The 21,180-nt window shown below is 40.4% G+C and overlaps 2 protein-coding genes across 2 annotated transcripts in view; one reads left to right on the top strand and one right to left on the bottom strand.

Moving 5' to 3' along the window:
* Window positions 1-21,180, top strand: part of UBAC2 (UBA domain containing 2) — a 104,306-nt gene that overhangs the window by 41,536 nt on the left and 41,590 nt on the right. The gene's annotated exons all lie outside the window — the stretch shown is intronic.
* LOC118253044 (G-protein coupled receptor 183) lies at window positions 7,611-19,698 on the bottom strand. The gene is given in 3 exon segments (XM_035557004.1): window positions 7,611-7,973; window positions 7,975-8,731; window positions 19,688-19,698. Coding segments are annotated over 3 exon segments (1,131 nt in total).

Below are 21,180 nucleotides of genomic sequence, written 5' to 3'. Positions count from 1 at the left end.
ACTTGGCTCTCTCATCCTCTTCTCACGTATCACACGCTGCAGCCCCCAATTGTTTTTGGTGGCCCTCTGCTGGACTTGTTCCAGCATGTCAGTGTCCTTCTACAGAGCAGCCTAAAATTGGACGCAGGACTCCAGGTATGGTCTCATGAGTACTGGATAGAGGGGAAGGGTCACTTCCCTTGACATTCTTTCTAACACAATCCAGTACATGTTTGGCCAGCAGGTCACGCTTCTGGCTCCTCTTGAACTTAGTGTCCGCTAAGACCCCAGACCTTTTCTGCCAAGCTGCTCTCTATCCATTCAGTGCCCAGCCTGCACTGTAGCCTGGCGTTAGTCCCTCTCAGATGCAGGACTATGCATTTGACTTTGCTGATCTACATGAGATTGCTTTGAGCCTATTTTTATGGCCACTTGAGGTCTTATTTTTCTTTATTTAATGCATTTGAGCAAAGTGATCCAAATTTGGCAGCCATGAGGTAGGATCCCAGTACTGAAACTCACCTGCGTGCTACTGTGTTAAGTAAAGTGGGTCAGCACACTGTCGATCTCCCTGTGTGTAGAGATACCCTGTTCTCTTCTGCCACCCAGCTCTGACACAGCTGAATTTGCCTTCTTTCTGTGTGCTTGCCTTCTTTCCTTCTCTCTGTAATTTGGATGACATGACCAACAGCTTTGAGCTGCCAGTTCATAGGAGAAGAGATTAGATGACTTGAAGGAAGGGGATTTGATGCATGTCTGTGAAATCATGTGCGATGTGGACAGGGTAAATCAGGAGGCAATGTGTTCAATTATTTCCAGCACAGCAAGCAGGGGACTTCAAATGAAACTAGCAGGTGTCGCAAACGAAAGGAAATGGCTCTAGACACCATGTAGAGTTAAATTGTGGAGCTTCTTGCTGCAAGGTGCTGCAGACATTAACGTTTTATTTGAGTTGAAAACGGGACCAGACAGACTGACGGAAGAAAACTGGATTGTGGATTGTTGTATGCAAAGATAAGGCATCTACTTCAGGAAGTCCAAAGTCAGACCTTGCAGGAAGCCAAGACAGTATTTGGGGTGTTGGGGGGGAAGGGTTTGGGTGCGGGGAGGAGAAAGAGGAACTGTGAGCATTTACGACACAAACAGCAATTCCTCGGTTTTTCTTCAGAGAACGGTTGCGTCTTGACTATGTTCACTTTGTAGCATAGCCTTAGCCTGCAGGCTACTGCTTCACCAAGATGATACCAAGAATCAGGTGATTTGGCATCCATTCACCTCGTGTGTATCGAAACAGCATAGAAATAGACTGCTAAGACACAAACTGTTGAGCTTTGTCTTGAGTTCTTCTTCTCTGTACCACACGCATGGAGGTTGATGAGAGAGGCAGTGGTGCCTGGAGCAATACCTGTTCTCTTCTTCTGGGACTGCAAGCCACAGGAGATTGTGTTCTTTATCTCCAGACTTTCAGTTAGGCTTCTATATCCTCTAGCCCAAGGTGGCTGGGAGAACCTGAGTATTTGCAGAAGTAGTCCTTAGCTTTGCCTTCTTAGCTAAAGAAAAGGTAATTTAACAAACTTAATGTTCTTGTGCTGAAAATGCATGTCTGTTTCATGATTTTTCATGTGATGAACCTTCACTTGGTCATGTATGCTTCTTCAGTGTGCGACAGTAGATGTCTGTACAGCTTTCTTTTTCAGGCTTAGAGGCAGTTAAGATGTACTCTTTGACCCCCACCATCATTCGTCGTTTTTATTTCTATGTGCTCTGTCACATTCTCTACCAAATAAAATATGAGAGAGGTTTCAGCAGTGAAGATACCTCAGGCCCGCCTCCCAGCTATCTCCCCTTAAGGGCAGGATGTTGGTGGCACCCATACAGATGAAATTTTCAACCCTTTTCAAAAATTCAGGGCCACTTTTTATTACCTGTGTCCCAGACTTCTCTTAGAGTAGGAGAAGCACTTGGACCCTCTACAGTTTCGTACAGGCTCAGCTACACTCCTGTAAGTCCTTCCCACTCCAAACAACAAAACCCCTTCATGACAGTAGGCATTGAGCTAAGTGTGCATGCCTTCCCACTTGGGTGCCATAGTCTGAGGGAGCCGGGCAATATTTTCAAAAGATTGCCAAGAGTTTTACTGTATAACTTCCTATAGTAATCTACTGCACTTCCTCAGTTTGTCATCTTGCTGGGGAGACTGTCAAATCTCTCTCATCCACAACAGTCCATGACTTCTGTTACTTGCCTGTAGTTAAACAATCCAGTGCTGAGAGTGCTACCTCCCAGCCCTTGAAACCCTTCTGTTGTTCTGGACCCACCTCCTGAGAATCTGCTTTTGGCTCAGAGATCTACTAGATTTGGAGGCCAATCCCAAGCACCTGAAGGGAGAAAGACTTCACAGCTACTGCATTTAACTTTAAAATGGGTCTTGAGACTTTTCGTTTAGAATTAAAAAATTGAGTAATCTATAAAACAAAACTAAACCACGTTTCTTACTTCCACTTCACAGTCATGAATACCTTTTGTTCACTGTGGGTAACGACTATTAAAAGTTTAAGGTTTTGCCTATTAATTCTTAGCATTAGTAATGTTTGCAGAGGCCTTAGGCTTGACAGTAGAGCACCTCTAATTTGGCAGTGGGCTCTTAGAAATACCTTTTCTTTTTTTTTTTTTTCATAGATAGATCTGATAGCTTGTAGAGTCCTGATTTCTTCAGGCTTTAAGGTAAGTATGTACATAAATGGTCCCCACTCAATGCCTGAAACTTACACAGGCTCTACAGCAGCCAGTGTTCTTTTCTCTCAGGACCACTTCCATGCTCCCATTAACCTTATTGCATATGTGTAAGTTGGTCATTGTCTACCGGTGAAAAGTCTTCTGCTCTGCACTGTGCAGATGGCAGCGTGCACCTCTTCTGCCAGGACTCAGGGTGAGGGTTTTGCAGGTTTAGCTCCATTTTATTTACAAACCAGATGTTAATTCTGGGCAGGTGATGGTGAGTGACTAGTTTTGAATCAGTTTTTCACTCCCCCCCCCCCTTCATCTATTAAACTCGATCTCAGTTCATGACTCTTTTTGCTTGAGGCAGTTTTTCCCCAGATTCATAACCAAATCCATGAGTTGGTAGAAGTGGTGTTCAGAAGGAGTGTGAACATGGAGGATAATTTCAGCTGTGTCCCTGCTTGGTTAGTGAGCACGTGAGCTAGCCTCTGGACACTGAGTATGGATTATGTATTAATGTCTTGGAGCAGAACTTCCACGTAGACCTATGCGATAGACTGATACTAGCCAGCAGCTCAACACCCACGCTTCCGCTTGCTCACTCCTTCCTCCCCAGCTGGATGGCGAAGAGACTAGGAAGAGTAAAAGCGAGAAAACTCATGGGTGGAGATGAAGACAGTTTAATGGGTGAGAAAAAAAAAAAAAAGTGCAATGCAAAAGCAGTTGCTCACCACCTCCTCCAAGCAGACTGATATCCAGCCAGTCTCTGAGCAATGGACACCTTTGAGCAATGGACACCCTACCCCTTTCTTCCCCTACTTTTTCAGTTTAACCACTACACGTAGATTTTTGCAGACCGTACTATTACCGTGTTGTATAGCAACAAACTGCATAGTGTGAGATCGTCCCAGTCCTACAAGGAAGCAGTACCCATTTGAAGATAACTATGTCTCTTCTGTCAGCTTTCCAGGAGCTTTGAATACGCCAACAGAAAGGCTTGGCTTTGGTGGGTTTGGTTTCACGACCTGATGAATCTCTCTGTTTGGAAACCCAGAATGCTCCTCTGCTTTCTGTTAGGACTGCTGATCTTCACCTGAATCTAAAATGTCTTCCCTTCACTGCCTGGATTTCAGATATCCCAGGAAATCATATCTTTCCAGTAAGAAACAGCAAAGAGGACTCTACCTGGTCTAACTTAGTGAAGAGGCTTGTAAAATGGTGATGTCTTTGAAGTTGTTTTCCCCATCATGAACTCTTCTATTTACCCTTGGTTATCTACTGGAAATAAAGAAATGTGGCCTTTCACATAGTCTCATCAAAGTCTTCGTAGCAGCAGCCCTAGCCATACACTCCTCAGTCTTGAATTGAAAAGTATTCTATCATTTTGTCATGAACAGTTTTTAAGATCCTGACCGGACTTCACCCTCCAAATAGAGACCCTTTATGACTTCAGTCGGGTCCTGATAATGAGTAAGCCACATGAACCTACTTGTCAGCTGCTTGCTTTATCTGTGAAAAGGGTGAGCGAGATCCAGATCTGTACGGCCCAGCCTGTCACACGGAAAAGGTCATCAAAAGTTTTTACCAATGATGGATTCTGATTTTCTCTTGCAAAGCTCATGCTGCTTCAGCCACGTGTTGCATGGCATGGCATGCTCTTGTCTTGTCAGACCAACAGAATCAGGTCTTTCCTCCCTCTTCATGGGAAGTACAAAGATCCAAGGGATGCTTAGTCTCTTAACAATGTCTTGCACTTAGATATCTGACTCATTAATAAAGAACTTTAATTTACTGTAAGACATTGTTCCATGAGACCTCAAACAAGGGACTTAGAAGTAGCTTGAAGTACCTACTCAGAAAGAAGCAGTGGCAGACAGTATTTCTTGGGTATCTACGTGGTCACACTTACTGAATGCTGTATGCTTACCAAAAAGATGTTACCTTTGGAAGAGCTGCCTGGCAATCCTCCTTAAATTTCTGAGGGTCCTGCTCCAGGAATTTACCGGTGTGAATGTCTTCAATGTTAATGACTAATATTCTTTCAAAGGAGAAAGCCAGGATACTTAATTGTTATTTTATTTCAACGGATTCTGTTTATGTGTTTTGCCTACTGCTTCCTCAGCATCAGTTGCATACTCAGTGTTGGAGAGGAGAAGAGATACCAGATATGGCTTTACCCCTTCTATTTTTGTGTATGTGGCATGCAGTAAGAGAGGGACTTGAGGTGTGCCACCGTGGGTAACTCCTGTCGTAAAAATATTCAAACAAACAGTGCTGGGGGAAGAATGCCTGCAGAATGAATGGAAAAAGGCATCTTGAACAAAACTGATTTGGGAAGAGCTCTAGGTTTCCAGTATTACTGGCCTCCCTTGTTCCCATGCAGCAGGTTGTTACCACCTCTCTGGTGATGGCTACCAGCCCCACAGCACAACTGGGAGAAGAGCTAAGACAGATGCTCTCTAAGCTATTTTAAAGCAGTGCCCAGGCCAGCTGAAACCACTACAACTACTTTTGGCAGTTTCAGATAAGCACACATAAAAGAGTCTCCTCACTGATAGGAGCTTGCATGAGCTGCGAGTGCTGGCAAGCAGCGAGGGGAAGCAGTGGCATCAGCTGCCACAGCTATAAACTGTCACTGTCTTTGTCTGTAGGACTCTGGTCAGGAAGCTGAGCTTATCATAGCTTTTAAAGATCTTTATTTTATTGTTTTGTTCAGTATCTGAGAAATAATAGAATAAGGAGAAAAAAGCTTTTTTTTCAAACTGGTAGCTAACTGGACCAAAACACCTTCAGCAAAAACAGTAGTTTGATTCGAAGTTAGCTGTTTTGTTTTCAAAATCACATCAACGTTCTCAAAGTCTAGACGTGAAAATAACAGAATGACTAACATAAGAAAACAGGGACAGGGAAACTCAAGATTTTCAGCATAGACCTTCACTTCGTTTCCACTTAAAAGTGAATAAATACTTGCATTATGGGGTGGTGTGATATATATATTTCAGTTATATTTTACATACAAATATTTAAAAAATAACTTCTTGCCTTTAAAAATTTATAATCACAGATGAAATGCAGACCAAAAGTAAAAACAAAACAAAACATTAATAAACTAAAAAGAGCTTGTAATGGTGTGCTGTTAATAATACATATATTTTATTTCTACAACTTCTAGGCAATCATGAGTGGTCTTCCTGTGTTTTTATCAGGTTATCATTTATTTACTCCTATAGCAACAAATTCTTAAATAATATTTTCAAATAGTTTATTAAAAAAGCCAACAAGAACAGAACTGCTATAGCATACAGAATTAAGCAGAACTTCTGTTGAAAACAAATTTTCTTACTCCACTTTCCTGTGGCTGCATAGTGTCTTTTGTAACTAGAAACTCAATTTTGACAATGTAAGTGGTATGAAATACAGGGTCTTTTGCACTTTCTCTCCCATTATAAAGTAATTATTAATAACATTTCCATACTGCTGTTCAGATTCGACCCTTCCATGTTTGCAGGTAGGTGGAGGTCAACACCTAAGGAAGGAAGGAATTTCAGAGATGACAAATGTAACATACTTTGATGACTTTCCAGTACAATCTCAATGCTGGAGAGATACAGCTGCAATAAATATCATTTATTCTGACATCTGGCATAGCTTTTACCAGTAATTATCAGGCATTTTTTATTTTTCCTTTTTCATCACATGGTGCAATTACCAAGTTGTGTTGGTATATTAATAAGACAGAAGACAAAAGAAAAGACGTGTGGGCCAGGAATAAAGCAGGGAAGGAAACTGTCACGTTACGGAAGGGCATGACAGCAGGAACCCAAAACCTGCATCCTGGATGTATATTGGTAGTCAGCCAATTCCAGTAGGACGTGTTTAACTCATTTGGTCTTTTCTCTGGCACCATTTCAGTGTGCCCAAATGGATTCCGGACGTGCTCTGTGAAGGCATGGTGGGAAAGCTCATCCTTTCCCAGCCATTCCTGCTGTTACCATTTATTGATCTCAGGTTAACAGTTTGTCTTGTGTCCGTGTCTGACTTCAGCAGAAGTTTTGAAGAACCGTGTATCCATGTTCTTTTAACCGAGACACTGTAGTTTTCATATTTTAGTACTCTAGCATCAACTTCTTTCTTGTGTGTTTATAAATAATTAATATACAACTTTGAAACTCTGTAATACACACCGGAAAGGAAAGTTTTCCTTCAGGAAAAGGGTTTGAAAGATAATACACCTTGAAAAGATGCGTGATTTAACATATGGGAGATACCTAATATTGGGAAGAACCAAAGAGTTCATTAATTTTTCATCTATTATATTTGACAATAGTATCTCTGTGAATTTTCCATTAAGGCATACATGCTCCAGGTACTACAAAATACAGTTTTACCTCCAAAGGACTATAAACTAAGCACTAGAGATAGTCAAACTGTACAGAAGTTGTCCGTTTTGTCTAGAAGTTTGATTCCTTTGCTTGTGTGACTGAGATAACAAAACCATTGCTCTAATTGGAGCTCAGCTAGGAGTCTTGCAATTTCCAGATGTGCTAGTTGTAGTCACTCTAAATTGTAAGCTATATTTGGTTTGATCCTTTCTCAGACGTACAGTTAAACTGACTCAAGTCTTTGCTTGATTTAATAACATCCAGGAGTACGTATGTGCAGTATGGAATTTGGACGTTCACAATGGTGTGCGTTTCCTGGAAAAAGTAATGAGATCAGTCAAAAGGACGTAGCTAGGAAATTGTAGCTTTGAGTTTTCCTGCTGTCCTGTGATCATTCTTTTTCAGTCTAACACCATTCCTTGATTTCCTGACAGTCTGAGAAACGGAGTATTCCTTAAGCTGCTGTACAGGGAACACAGAGATTTTTATGTGAACCCAGGATTTTTAAGCCTGCTTCACTGCAGTGTACTACAGACTTTATTTTTCAGGTAACTTCCCATTGGTGGATTTTGCAAGTACCATCATTTGTGTTTCTCCCACATCCCGTGAGCTTTCTTCATGGTGTGACCTGACAGCGCTTGAAATTGATATGCTCACTTGTCGTCTGAGTATTTTCAATACAGTTCTTTTGTATCCTTTGCATGCAAAGAAATAGATGAAAGGGTCTAGGCAGCAATTAAAATTCATCAGAAACACAGTATAATGGAGTGACTTCTGGAAAATTTGCTCTTCACTGCACAAGGGTTGGTTCTGAAGCTTCTTAATCATGTGTTGTATGATTGCAACATGATAAGGGGTAAAGCAGATGACGAACACTATAATTACAAATACTGATGGTGTTGATGGCTTTTTTGTTTATCCCTGATTTTTCAGTCAGTGGATTTTCCTTGGCTGTTTGAAAAAGCTTGCAGCTAATTTGAGAGTAACAAAATAGTATAATTCCAAGGGGAATAAGGTACCCTACTAAACAGGCAGCAAGAAGTATAAATGGTAGATGGGCTATTTTTTCAAAGTTTGGGTATTCCATACATGTAGTCCTTCCATTTTCTTCCTGTGTCATGGGTTGTATAAGTAACGGGAAAGTCTGGCTGAATACAAGAAACCAGATAAACACACACATACCCTTGGCATATTTAATCCTTCTGATCTTGTATCGAAAGGGATGGACGACAGCAAAAAACCTGTCAATGCTCAGAAACGTCATGAAGTTTACACCTGCATAAGTGTTGATGTAAAACAAGAGAGCAGTTATTCGACATAATGCTTCTCCAAAAGGCCAGTGGAAACCCAGGGCGTAGTAGGCTATCCTTGTAGGCAAGGCGATACAAAACAATAGGTCTGAGAAGACGAGATTTGTTGAATAGAGAGTAGTAGAATTGATCTTCTTTCTGTTTTTGAAAATGACCGTGAGGGCGATTGTGTTTCCAAGCACTCCAAAAATTAAGATGAGGCTGTAGAAGACAGACAGGAGTATCCTTGCTGTATCTTTATGTTCATATAAGTCACAGGTAGAACTGTTTGTCTGAGAAGTTGTGGAAGTGTCCATTTCTGCAACCGCTGTTTTTGCAGGAAGCTCAGTAGACCTAACACTGAAAAAACAAAAGGGGACATTTTGTAATATGTGTAGATAAACTTCTTCTGCAAAACAACGGTCAACCTACAGTTGCAAAAAGCAAGATTGTAAAAAACTGAAATGAAACTTCATTGTGGTGAAAGACTTTCAAGCCTCTTTCCAAAAACAAACAAACAAACAGATGGCTCTATCTGGCTTTTCTATTTCCATCTCAATGCCTTCTCTCCTGAGAAAAATGAGACAACGGGCAAAGTAATAAACCAGGGATGCCATATACTTAGAAAGTGAAGCTTACAGGCAGATGGGCAGGAGGTGGGCGGCTGTTCATAGCAATCCGAGAGGAAAAGGGAGTCTGAAGATACCACATGATAAATGAGCATATGAAGTCCCCAAGGGTCAGTCAAGCAGACAAAATCTTTGAAATGTATTGCTGATAATTTTTAGGTAGTTTTTATTTCTAACAATTCACTTTGTGATGGTTTAACTTGTTTGGAGAAAATATTTTTTTTCAGCATTCCTGCTTACCATACTGATATAATAATTCAGCATGTTTAATGCTAGTGCAAAGAATTGGCTTTTACAGTCTAATTCAAATATTGTTTGTATATATAAATTGATAAAACTACTACTTCAGTCTCTTATTAATCATGCTGCAAAAGAGATAAATTGCAGCAAAAGTATTTCACGTGTTATGATTTAGTGCATTTTGGAAATTGTTTAACCTGAATGGTCAAAAATGACATGGAAGAAATGCAAAGTGGCAGTGATTTGGGGGACTTAAAATAAAAAAATGAGTTAGCAGAATTTTAGAAATGGAAAGGACCCTGTCCTGCTGATGTTGCTTCCAGTGCAGAGTATTTTCAGTTGTGTTGTTATACCTAACAGTTTCACACCCTAGGCATAAATGGCAGAAAGGATGGGGCATCTAATGGTACTCCTTAAGCAGCTGTTCTGCAAAATAGTCCCTAAAGTCTGAAGAATTTAGCTAACAAATCACAGAGAGAACTCTCTGTTATAGATTAGTACCATCCTTAAAGTATCTGTCATTTTTATGGTTTTCCTTCTTAGCTGTTCCTCATTGAAACTGTTCCTTAAGTATTTGATCACCGTGAGTTCGTAAAGAAAAGGCATTTTGCATTGGGTTTATATGGCAAGGTTTTGGTAGCAGGGGGCTGCAGGAGTGGCCTGTGTGAGAAGAATTCAGAAGCTGCCCTTGTCAGATCAGACCAGTTTCAGACAGCTACAAAGGGACCCGCTACTGCCCAGAGCTGAGTCAATAAGCGATGTTGTTTTGTTGTTTGCACCTCTGTGAGAGCAGATTTAAGAAAGGAAAAAAAAAAAAGTGCTGCACAACAGCAGCTGGGAGAGCGAGGAGTGAGCACCAGTGCTGCAGCCCCCGAGGTCAGTGCAGCAGGAGGGCAGGAGGTGCTCCAGGCACACAGCAGCAGTTCCCCTGCGGCCTGTGGAGAGGCCCCTGGTGGAGCAGGCTGTCCCCCTGCAGCCCATGGGTCCCACATGGAGCAGATCTCCACGCTGCAGCCCCCCCGTGGAGGAGCCCCCGGTGGAGCAGGTGGATGTGGCCTGGAGGAGGCTGCGGCCCATGGAGAGCCCCTGCAGGAACAGGCCCCGGGCCGGAGCTGCAGCCCGTGGAGAGGAGCCCACGCAGGAGCAGGGGTCTGGGGGGAGCTGCCGCCCACCCGTGGGGGACCCGTGCTGGAGCAGTTTGCTCCTGGGGGATGGACCCCGTGGTACGGAGCCATGTGGGAGCAGGTCTTGAAGAGCTGCTGCCTGTGGGCAGCCCCCGCAGGCTCAGTTCGGGAAGGACGGCATCCCGTGGGAGGGACCCCGCGTGGAACAGGGGCAGAGAGGGACCGTGAGGGAGTGGTGAGATGAAGCGTTGCGGACTGACCGCAGCCCCCATTGCCTGTTCCCCTGCGCCACTTGGGGGGAGGAGGAAGGAGAGGGTGGATGGTGAGGAAGGTGTTTGTAGTTTTGCTTTGTTGTTTCTCACCGGTCTACCTTGTTAGTAATAGGTCATAAATTACATTAATCTCCCTGTGCTGAGTCTGTTTTGTCCATGACGATAATTGTTGAGTGATCTCCCTGTTCTTATCTCTCCCGTTGAGCCCTGTTCATCATCTTTTCTCCTCCTTTCCCTTTGAGGAGGGGGAGTGGGAGAGCGGTTGTGGTAGATAGAGCTCAGCTGCCCAGCTGAGTAAAACCACCACGTGTTTCCCACTCTTTTGACTGTGAAGAGCGGTTGTATCTTTCAGTTCTTGCTGGAGAGACTGCATGTGAAAAGAAGTGAGATGATTTTATTCCCTGCGCTCTCCAGAAAACCTGTAGGAAAATTTCCAATAGCCAACCAGGCACGTTGCAGTCACAGACTGTGTATGTGTTCATACACTCTTGTAAGAAGGTGATCACCAGGAGAATATTCTTGTGAAAGTCTTTCAACATCACTGCTGCAAGCACCATCACATCAGAATTATACAAAGCTCTATTTATGCAGTTACATATATTTAAAAAAAAAAAAAAAGAACAGAAGAAATTATTGTTATGTACAGTCTGGGATGCTCTCAGCAATCACTCTAATTGGTCCTTTTCAAAATCTTCAGGCCGCTTGTGTCTTTATGACTGTGATGTGTCTATATTTCTGCAGATATTAAATATTAGTGCTAGTTTTGGTATCAGACATCTTTGCCATCTGGATGACTCATACAAACTGTCAGCCTGTGTATCTGCACTTATATGGATTAAAGCAGCAGTCAAAACAAGATTGCTTCTGCTTTAATGCAGAATATCTGGAGATAAAAGCTGTTGTAAACTGATTTTTACATCCATCTGATATCTTTAATTAAAGCATCTAGGTTATTTCCGAGGATCTGCCTTTCAATGCACAATATTTGCAAACAACTGTAACCTGCTGTACCTTAAAGAAGTCTTTATAGAAAATACTTCTCCATTTTACATGTTTTAAACTATACCTTTTATAAAGTATTAATTATCTTTTAGTTAACTTGTGGAGGCATTGAAAGGTTAGTATCTTCTTTCATGTTTTGATGAGATTGTCCTATTTATTTCAGGTTGTTCACAATTAATTTACCCGCAACACGTATTGTAATCCAGTTTGATCAGACTTCTGCCTAGGTTAGCAGGGGTATGTAAGGTTCCCTGTAAACACTAAACCTGCAGATAATGGATGATGGATCTCAAATTCCTGATTTTTACCTAACTGTAGACTCCATATATTAAGATACACGAGTAAGTTATATTACATGTGATTAAGGAAGAAATTTAGCATCTGAATACTATATCAAGTCTATACACTAGCTATCAAGTCAATATCAAGTCTTGTACAGGCTGTAGGAAAGACAGGTGAGTGATTTCCGACTGATAAATGTACAGTGTTCTGATTCTTAAAGATACCAGGGAAGCACGTAGCATGTGTCAAGATGTGAAGACTGCATTCGGGGTTGGAAGTTAAATCTCATCTGGGAGCACTGTGGCTTGAATACAGGAATTGAATTGGTAAAAATCAGCTCTGTAGCTGTTGCACAGATTTAAGAATGTCTGGAATGTCTAAGAATGTGTCTTCCATATAGAAGCACGTAGCATGGTTCATTTTACTTAAGTGTAACAGGCTGCTTTTTGCAGAACATGTGGGTTTTTGTAGGCATCTGGATAAGAGTTGGTGAGGTATTTTGGTTTGTTCTGTCTCTCTTACTTGTATGTTTCTGACTTCAGACTCGCAGCATGACATCTATCTTCTACCCATGTCTTCCTTGAAATTTAGGTAAAATCATTTCTTAAACATATGCAAAGAAAAATTATGTAAGATTTATGATAAACAGTTCTATAGCAGTGACTACCTACAGTACATTCATGGCATAATTTTATTTTCTGTTCACTGTAATGTGATAGTTTTTGTTCATAAATAATATGTAAGGTTGTCACATACATTCATTTGTCTATCAATGTTCATAAAATGTAGAATATCTACTATTCAAACACATTTACATATGACTTAGGAAAATATCTATAATTTCAATGACTTTTTTTCTGACATCAGTAGAATTTCATAAAATGTCATCTACTTTGTGCTATAAAATAGGATCTTCTACTTTATTGTAATACAGTCATCTAGAAATTGTTATTGCTCAAAATAGGATGTTCACCCTCGTGTAAAAACATAGCTATATTGAAAAGGAGTCCGGCCAGGAGAGAGCGTGTCTATCCATGGTGCTAGCATGGATATACGTAGGGAGTGGCTAACTTGAGCAGCTCTTTCCCTTTTCCCATCCTTCCCCACTCTATCACAAGGCAAGCACAGGTGCGTTCCTGGTTCCTAAAGAAGTTCTCTAGTTGCACGGTGGAACAAACTGGCCACAAACAGATGAGAAGAAAGCTAGAGAACCACAGCTCGTGCACTTCCAGGTCAGCGTGCACGTCGTTGCTCCTTGGAAGAGGATGTCAGCAGGCTCTTCGGCTTGCCGTGGGAGTCAGCCCTGGGCAGGGATTCCCTTTGATCCTCTGCTATTCCCAAAATATTTTGCCTGCTAACGTAGGGCACACGTTTTACAATACTCTAGATTAGTATTAGTATTCGGTTTGTATATAGCTATGTGTGGGCATTTTCAAGCAGTCACTGTGATGTCTAGCTGCTACATTTCCTGAATATATTTCGTATTTTTAAAAAAACAGTTGAGATACTCTATCTGTCTTGGGGCTCAAACAGATGATAAAGTTGCTGCCATATCACAATTTAATGTACATCAGCTGAGCTATGGTAACTTCTTTGTACTTCTGAGCTCTTGTTGTTGTTGGATGAACTCCGTTTCACCTCAGCAGGCATTTCAGCTTTTCTTGTCAATCTTGAACCAGGCTGCTTTTAAAATAGTAATTTCTTCCTGAAAGGGCGTCTAGACTATTGAGTAAAATGAGATAGTTTTCAAGCCCTATTCCTTGTGTCAGGTTGCTATTTATTTCTTGGCAGCAAGCCTTAGTGATCGGTCTACTATACATACACAGCATATGCCATACTCCACAGAACGTATCTGAAAAAACAACAGCAGTCCTAATTAGGGTACTTACTGCATTTTTTGCATTCCTAGAGCAAAAGTGGAGAACGTTGCCTCTCTACTGCTGCAAATCTCGGACCAGCTGAGCAGTGCAGTGACTTGATTCTTACTGATTTTAGTGAGCTGTGTGCCCTAGAACCTTACGAGGACATTGCTGTTCACCGTCACGAATGCAGACACACCGCTGAAGCTAACCTTGGGAGTCACTACCAGAGCGTTTGCTCTTCTCTGTTGACAGATTAAATACCCCTCTCCAGTGGCCTATGGGGTTTATTAATGATATTATTTTGAAGTATGAATTTGGAGGGAAAAAAATAAATCGTTAATTTACTTTACCGATTTAGTAATTTTAGAAAATATTGCCACAGTTTTCTGGCAGAGGTATGTAAGAAATTTTAAGGCATGAAGTTTTTAAAATTCCTGTCTCTATATGAGTATTGTAAAGAAGGTTATTTATGCTTTTACTTTTTTCTGAGTCTGCAGACATGCAGTCCTCAATGATACTGATAAAGTTCTAGTGCAGAGAGACCACTTACTCATTTAATGTGACCTCCCATGTAATCAAGGTTATGTTAGTATTTTAGTTGTTTGTGTATGGATTCCACTGTCTTGATTCGCAGCATATTTTCCACAAGGGTATTTGGTCTTGACTTGGAGAACTTGAGAGGGAGAATTAGCCCTTTGTATTGGAGTATTGTTTAGTCAACCTCCCTGTCAAAAATGTGGGTGTCTGTTATTTTTCTCCAAAATCAATTTGCAGATACTGTTTTTGTTGAGCCTTTCCTCTTAGAATAAAGACTGCTTTAGCAAATAGTCCGTCTGCCCACAGAGGTGTTTATACAGTCTTGTTGTTTTGGCAATTCAAGGTGAGCTTCTCAGATGTCTTGCCGTAAGGCAAAATAATCTGTGACTTCTGCTCTAACTCCAGTTCAGTCCGCTACGGGAGATGGGATTCCAGGTGCTGGCATACTTGAAGGTGTCCTCACCACTCTGTCCCTGTTTTTTCTGGTCTGTGGGTTAGGTATCACAGAGAGAGGTGGATAGCATTGCACTGGGAGCTTGTTAGCTCACTGTGATCCTGGAGTGCTTCCCCAATTCACTGTGTCCTAGGGTAACTCCAGTCTGTGGACATGGCCACGGTTCTCAGCTTCTTCCTGGGAGGACCTTACGCGTGGGAGAGTCTAAAATTAATATTATGCCCAGGCTTACAACCAGTGTGGCTTGTGCCTTATTGTTCTGTCTCTTGCCATTTTCAAGTTTTAGCATTGTATTTGCTTTCTGATCGTTGATGAAATACATTGACATACACCCACTCAGTAATGTTTTTTTTTTCTTTAACCAATTACTTGATGAGATTTGTTAGCTAGCTGGCTTTTAATCTGTTCTCTGTGGTTGCCTGATGTTTTACAGCCATAATATCTACTCAGAAAAAGATCACAGTACCAGGTCAAGCTGCTTATAAAATCTAAAATGTGTTAAATCTGTGCAGGTGCCTTTGTCAGCCAGTTTTGTAATCTCATCAAAGAAGGAAATTGAGTTCTTTTAGGAGATTGGTTTTCTGTGAAAACGTTTGACTGGCATTAGTTATTTGTTTTACATCTGTAGCACAGTACACAAGAGCCCAGCTCAGGGTAGACTTCCCACTGTGAAGGGTATTGGATGAATGGAAATGGTGGCTCCAGTTTGGAAATAAGTAATCCAAAGCCCAGGTTCTCTGAGATATGTCTGTATGATGGCCTTTACACGTAGGATACCGGTGTTGCATGTATTCAACTATTAAAGTGCATAAACCTAAGCCATGAGCCAGCAATTGTAGCGTTACAAACTTAGATTATGTGGTTTAAATAATAAATTTAAATTATAAATTTGTGTATGAATATCTGAGGGGAGGGTGTCAAGAGGATGGAGCCGGTCTCTTTTCAGTGGTGCCCAGCGACAGGACGAGAGGCAACGGGCACAAACTGAAGCACAGGAAGTTTATTCTGATTATGAGAGGGCGCTTCTTTACTGTGAGGGTGACAGAGCACTGGCACAGGTTGCCCAGAGAGGTTGTGGAGTCTCCTTCTCTGGAGATATTCAAAACCTTCCTCGATGCCATACTGTGCAATGTGCTCCAGGTGATCCTGCTCGGCAGGGGGGGCGGGCTAGATGATCTTCACAGGTCCCTGCCAACCTTGGCCTTTTGCACTTCTGTGATTCTGTGAAATTATGTGCAAGCAGTGATACAAAGCTGTCTCTCTGTAAACTAAATGAGTTTTCCTCCTGTTATCATCTCCTACTTTCGGTATAGGAACACCATCTGTTTTTTGTTTGTTTTTGTTTGTTTGTTTTTAGCAAGAGAGAATATATAAAATACTTCAACTGCATATTGTAGTCTAATGTGTGATTCGTCTGTCTCTCTCTTTGTAATTTTTTCTCTTTTTTTGTGATGAGTCCCTGGTTCATCTGTCCAGCAGCTGATTTAAGAGGGATACCAATTAAATTCTCGGGAAGGCATGGCAAGTCGTTAGAAAGTGGCTCTGTACATAGTAGGATTTAGTCACTTTGAGACATTGTTGCTTTAACAAAGTGCCATGGGGAATAACACTGTTTAGGTATGCATAAAGAGTATAAATGAGAGTAGTCCTCTATAGGTCTAAGCTGTTAAGTCTTAGAGAATTTATAAACAGTGGAAGATGGGAACTATGCAATGCTGTGGTAGTATAAATTTTATAAATATTTTATATAATATATATATAAATATATAATATATAAATATTTTATATAAATATTTTATAAATATTTTAATGTTTTCCTTAATCTCTAAAATTAATTTTCTTTTGACCAGTAATATTTACTGGCTGAAATTCTAATTTAACATACACGTGGTCTTCACTGCAGTGTAAGTTTTATGTATTTGAGAAAAGCGTTTGTTTCAACTAGGTTATGTTCATTAAGAAGTGTGCCTGCTAAGTTGCATAGTAGAATGCTTTGTTGTTATAGAAAGGTTCATATACCTAAGAAAGCTGCACATATCTAGACATGTATTACCAGCTTGGGAACTACACGTGGTTAATAAAAGCTGAGGCAAGAGACAGGCGTGTCCTAAAGCTTCCTGTTTCTTTCTAATGCTGTAACCCTCACGTTCTTTTAGTGCATTATGTTAATTTACAGTTTTCAGAGCTGTTGAGTTTTGTGTCCAAAATTGCAACGAGTAAGCCTGATGACTGAATCCACAGGTCACTACCCATGGCTAATTTCGGTGAGATAGTTTCCAGTCTAGTGCTTTTACTCTTTCGTAGTACAAACCCAAATTTGAGAATCCAAATCGTGCATCGCACGAATTAAATTCTCTTAATGATGGCTATGAAGAATTAAAATATTCTTTAAACATTTCTAACAGAATTTGCAGATGCAGACGGTATGGGATCTTTATGGTTCAGCTTTCATCTACTACTCTTTTACAAAGTTGCATGACGATTACATTTTGTGTCCTAAAATAATAAAAGTTACGGTAAAGTAATGAAATGGAAGTAAAGTTGAGTTGAAATGCTGCATAATTAGTTAAAGTGGAAGACGTGTATGTGTCTAGCTCTTATCTGTTGGATCTGTCTTTCCCAATGTGATCCCTGCTATGGAAGTGTGAGAATTATCCAACCTAAATCATATTTTCCAAAGATGCATGTTAATGTGAAGAGCCGTGCTCATGATGAGAAGATTAACCTCCCTTCAATTTACTTGCTTAAATCTATTTAATGTAAAAAAGAGAGAGCCTAAAAAATAGCAAATAAGCAAAAGAAAAACCTTAGCCACAACTACATTCCTGCAACTAGAAGGAAAGAAAGGTGAAAAAAAGATACAAATAAGGAATTTGTATCTTAGTAACTAGAAAAAATGCACGTTTTTTTTTCTGCCCAGATCATATGGAACCTGTGCAGGTACAGTCTTTAATTAATTTTAGGGATTAAAACTTCATGACTTTAGTTTAAATGTATTATTCATTGCGTGTGTATGTACTCCACAATCTCTGAAGAGAAAGAGATGAGATTTGAGCTGTTAAAGACTAATTGCCTGGTAAGTTGTCAGTCCCCTTGTCTCTATTCCAGAGGAGCCATGGAAATGTTAGGCAGACCTCTTATATTATGTGCTTAAGGGCATGCATGCCATCTCTATGTTTTATTATAAATGATAGTTGACTTGCTGACTGTTGAACAGTCTATCTTGTTTTGCCAGTATTACATAAAAAAATATATCCTGTCCAATCGGAAGGTGTATAAAAAATGTATCACTTGTATTTCTAAAATATTCTGCTTCACTATTCAGACATGAGAAGAGTGACTGAGGAGCTCTTGAGCAGAGAATAAAGACAAGTAGCGCGTATGAATGAGCAAGCTGTGCATTCACTGCCATAGTACAGATTTGTTTTAAGGCTTTCTCCTAGTATTAAAGTATTTTGCAAGGTTCAGTGAATGACTTAAGAACTGCAGTGTTTCGCTTAATACTTGAACAGTAGTTATTTTGCATTAGTATCATTTAAACTACTTTTACTGAAAAAGCTAAGATAATGCAATATCAAACATTTCTTTCTGATTGTCAAAATTATTAGAAATGTTATTTTAAGAAATCAGTAGTATAAGGAAATATTTGAAATAACTTGTTGATGTTGTGGATCATCTGGCATTTTAATAAGAAATAAGAAATAACAAGTAGCATATTAATATGGCAATGTAAAATGTTACAGAATTTATTCTACAAGCCTTGTCTCTCCTACTACATGAACATATTCATAATAATGCAATAAAGAAATTATCTTTCTGGAATTGTTTGCTGTTCAGTGAAGAAAAAAAAAAGTTATTTCTTGTCTGTACTTACATATCCGTAGCTTCTTAGATCCTCTGAGCAGCTAAGGGCATTAGCAGGATGGCTTGACTGTGAAAGTTTACCCTTGCACATTGTTTTCAAGACTGATTACGTGAGTCTCTTTTGTGGGAGGGGTAGATTTTTTTTCATGTGCTTAAAAAAAAACTTGTTTGTATGCTGGTCTTGATTTGCTGCCTACAGTTTTATGGGATGTGAAAGCATCTATTTTTAATTCTTTTGCAATTAGTCTGTTCAAAGAGAGTAATTAGAAACGCCTCCCCCCCACCACAAACTACGCGTTACTGACTTTCATAGAAGGGACTTTACCCAGAGGTTTTCTTGACGAATTGTTGACCAACCGAAAAATCCTGAGTGAAAAACGTTGTTTATATTACATCTGCATTTAAAAAAAAAAAAAAAGGAAACTCAATAACCCACAACACCAAGATTTAGTTTGGAGCAAAGAGTAGTATGATCGGTACATGCTTTAAAATCGCTTCTTACTGATCAGATCTGACACAGCACAAGAAAACCTCAGGCTTGGGGCATGCTGATACGCTGTGTAAAAACAGACATCTCAACAGCCCGTGTACATTCCCAGCAGTGTTTTAGAATCGTAATGATGAGGCTTTACAGAAATGCCCTTTGAAAATTTGTGAGGGAGTTGAGGAGCCTGGCTGGTTCTAGAGATTAGTGAGGATGTGTAACTTGGTAAGCTTATTGCATTTTGAGCAAGGATACAAGCGGTAGTAATACACACGCAAGGTGTACACATTAAAATAAATAAACAGCTTTTAGAACACACGTCGGATTCTGCTAAAATGGTATCGGTAAGTATAGGTGGGAATAGGAAAGGAATGGGATGTCAAGCTGCGAGGTAACCTGTAGGCACCTGGAATAACCTTGTTTCTGGGTAAGGAACCTTGATCTGACAGCGAAACCGTGTGTTTGCTGAAAAGGTTATGGAGATCAGAGATAGATGGAAAACCCTGCCATTTGCTGTTAGAGGCGGTGGCTGAGTGTTACGTGGGATTTTCCCCACAAATTCATACCGATCGTTCATGACTGCGAAAGGCAGTTTATCTTTCAAGTGGCCTCATTTAAGTGGCCTGATTCTCAAAAATGAGCAAGTAGGCACGATGATGCCGGTCTTGGCAGGTCCAGCGCATGCGGAGGTGGGATGCTTCTTGGGAGAGCTCGGGCGGTGTTCACAGGGCGAGCTTCTGGTGACACTGCCACGCTGGAGGTGTGCAGGGACAGGACCTTGCCTGACGTGTCTGCCTCGTCAGGAAGCCTGAAGTAAATGCAGATTTTGCGACACAGTTCAACTTCACTAAACGTATCTCATCTCACAGGAAATGTCCTTGCTATAGCAGAATGAAAAAGAGCCTTGCTAGTTACTTTTGTGCTTACTTGGAGCTTTTAGGTGGCACCACACCATGATTTTCAGTGCTAAGCTCCCACTGCAGGCACGGCGTGGTTCTCCTCAGATGGCAAGGAGCTGAAGTGCCTGATGTAGAATTTCCTGCTCCTTATTTTTTATGTGCATTTATCCTCCAACACCACATTAAGAAGGTCTTTGAGAGAACTTACTGGGCTCATTGTCGATTTTTTCTCTATTGTTTTCAAATTATTTTTTAATTATTTAGCTTCATCAGAGAATAAAATCTCTTTAAATGAAGTAATGAGACTTAACTACTTTTTAAAAGGAAATTACAAAGGGAACTTGCTTCATATGTACACAGAGTCATACTACAATGCGGTTCCCTGTCCAGCAGCAAAAATATGTGGTCGAAATGAGAAATTTCTAGATACAAAGGCAGGTAGTAGTCTTTGCTCAGGGGCTGACATTAATACCACAACTTCATATTAAAGGAAATGATCATTTCAAAATAACTGTAGCATTATGAAAATAATACCAAAATGCATTTCCTGCTCTGATCTGATAAAATATTACTTTTCTTTGATTAATATACATTACTAGATTGTACCCTTGGAGCTATGCTTGTACATTAGCCACCAATCCAGCCCAGCCTCACAGGATGTTAATTGCTTGATCTGAATGATACAGATCACATTCCTCTCCACCGTTTATCTTTCTAGCTATTTGGTTTTTGTCTTACACTGCTGCTGTTTCTCCAACATCTGCCTGCCCCAGAATTTGAAGATTTGAACCCAAAAAAGTGGCATGTGTCAAAAAGTGTGATTTGTTTGTGTTTACCTTTGGGATGCAGAATTCTACTGTTTTGCTTTTGGCATGCAAGGAGCGTAACATGTAAATTAGTAAACTAATATGTTACTTTCAGAGATGGTTACATCAAAGCAGTGCAGTTAATATTTTGACTACTGTGTTATGATGCCAATGATAATTTATTTTTCTGTCTGCTTGCTTAGTCCCTACTCTATTTGAGCAGTTCGTAAAAGCAACTGAATTTAGCTTTACAGTTCCGTATGTACAGAGCTACTATGCCAGGTAAGAAGTGACTTCTGAAATTATGCAGGGTTTTTATGGATCAACCAGAAAATGAATTCAGCCAGCCTGAGT

Source organism: Cygnus atratus, chromosome 1 (genome assembly GCF_013377495.2).
Source record: "Cygnus atratus isolate AKBS03 ecotype Queensland, Australia chromosome 1, CAtr_DNAZoo_HiC_assembly, whole genome shotgun sequence".
Taxonomy (NCBI): Eukaryota; Metazoa; Chordata; class Aves; order Anseriformes; family Anatidae; genus Cygnus; species Cygnus atratus.
The sequence above is the reverse complement of the archived record's forward strand: the minus strand, read 5'-3'. Positions and strand labels throughout refer to the sequence as shown.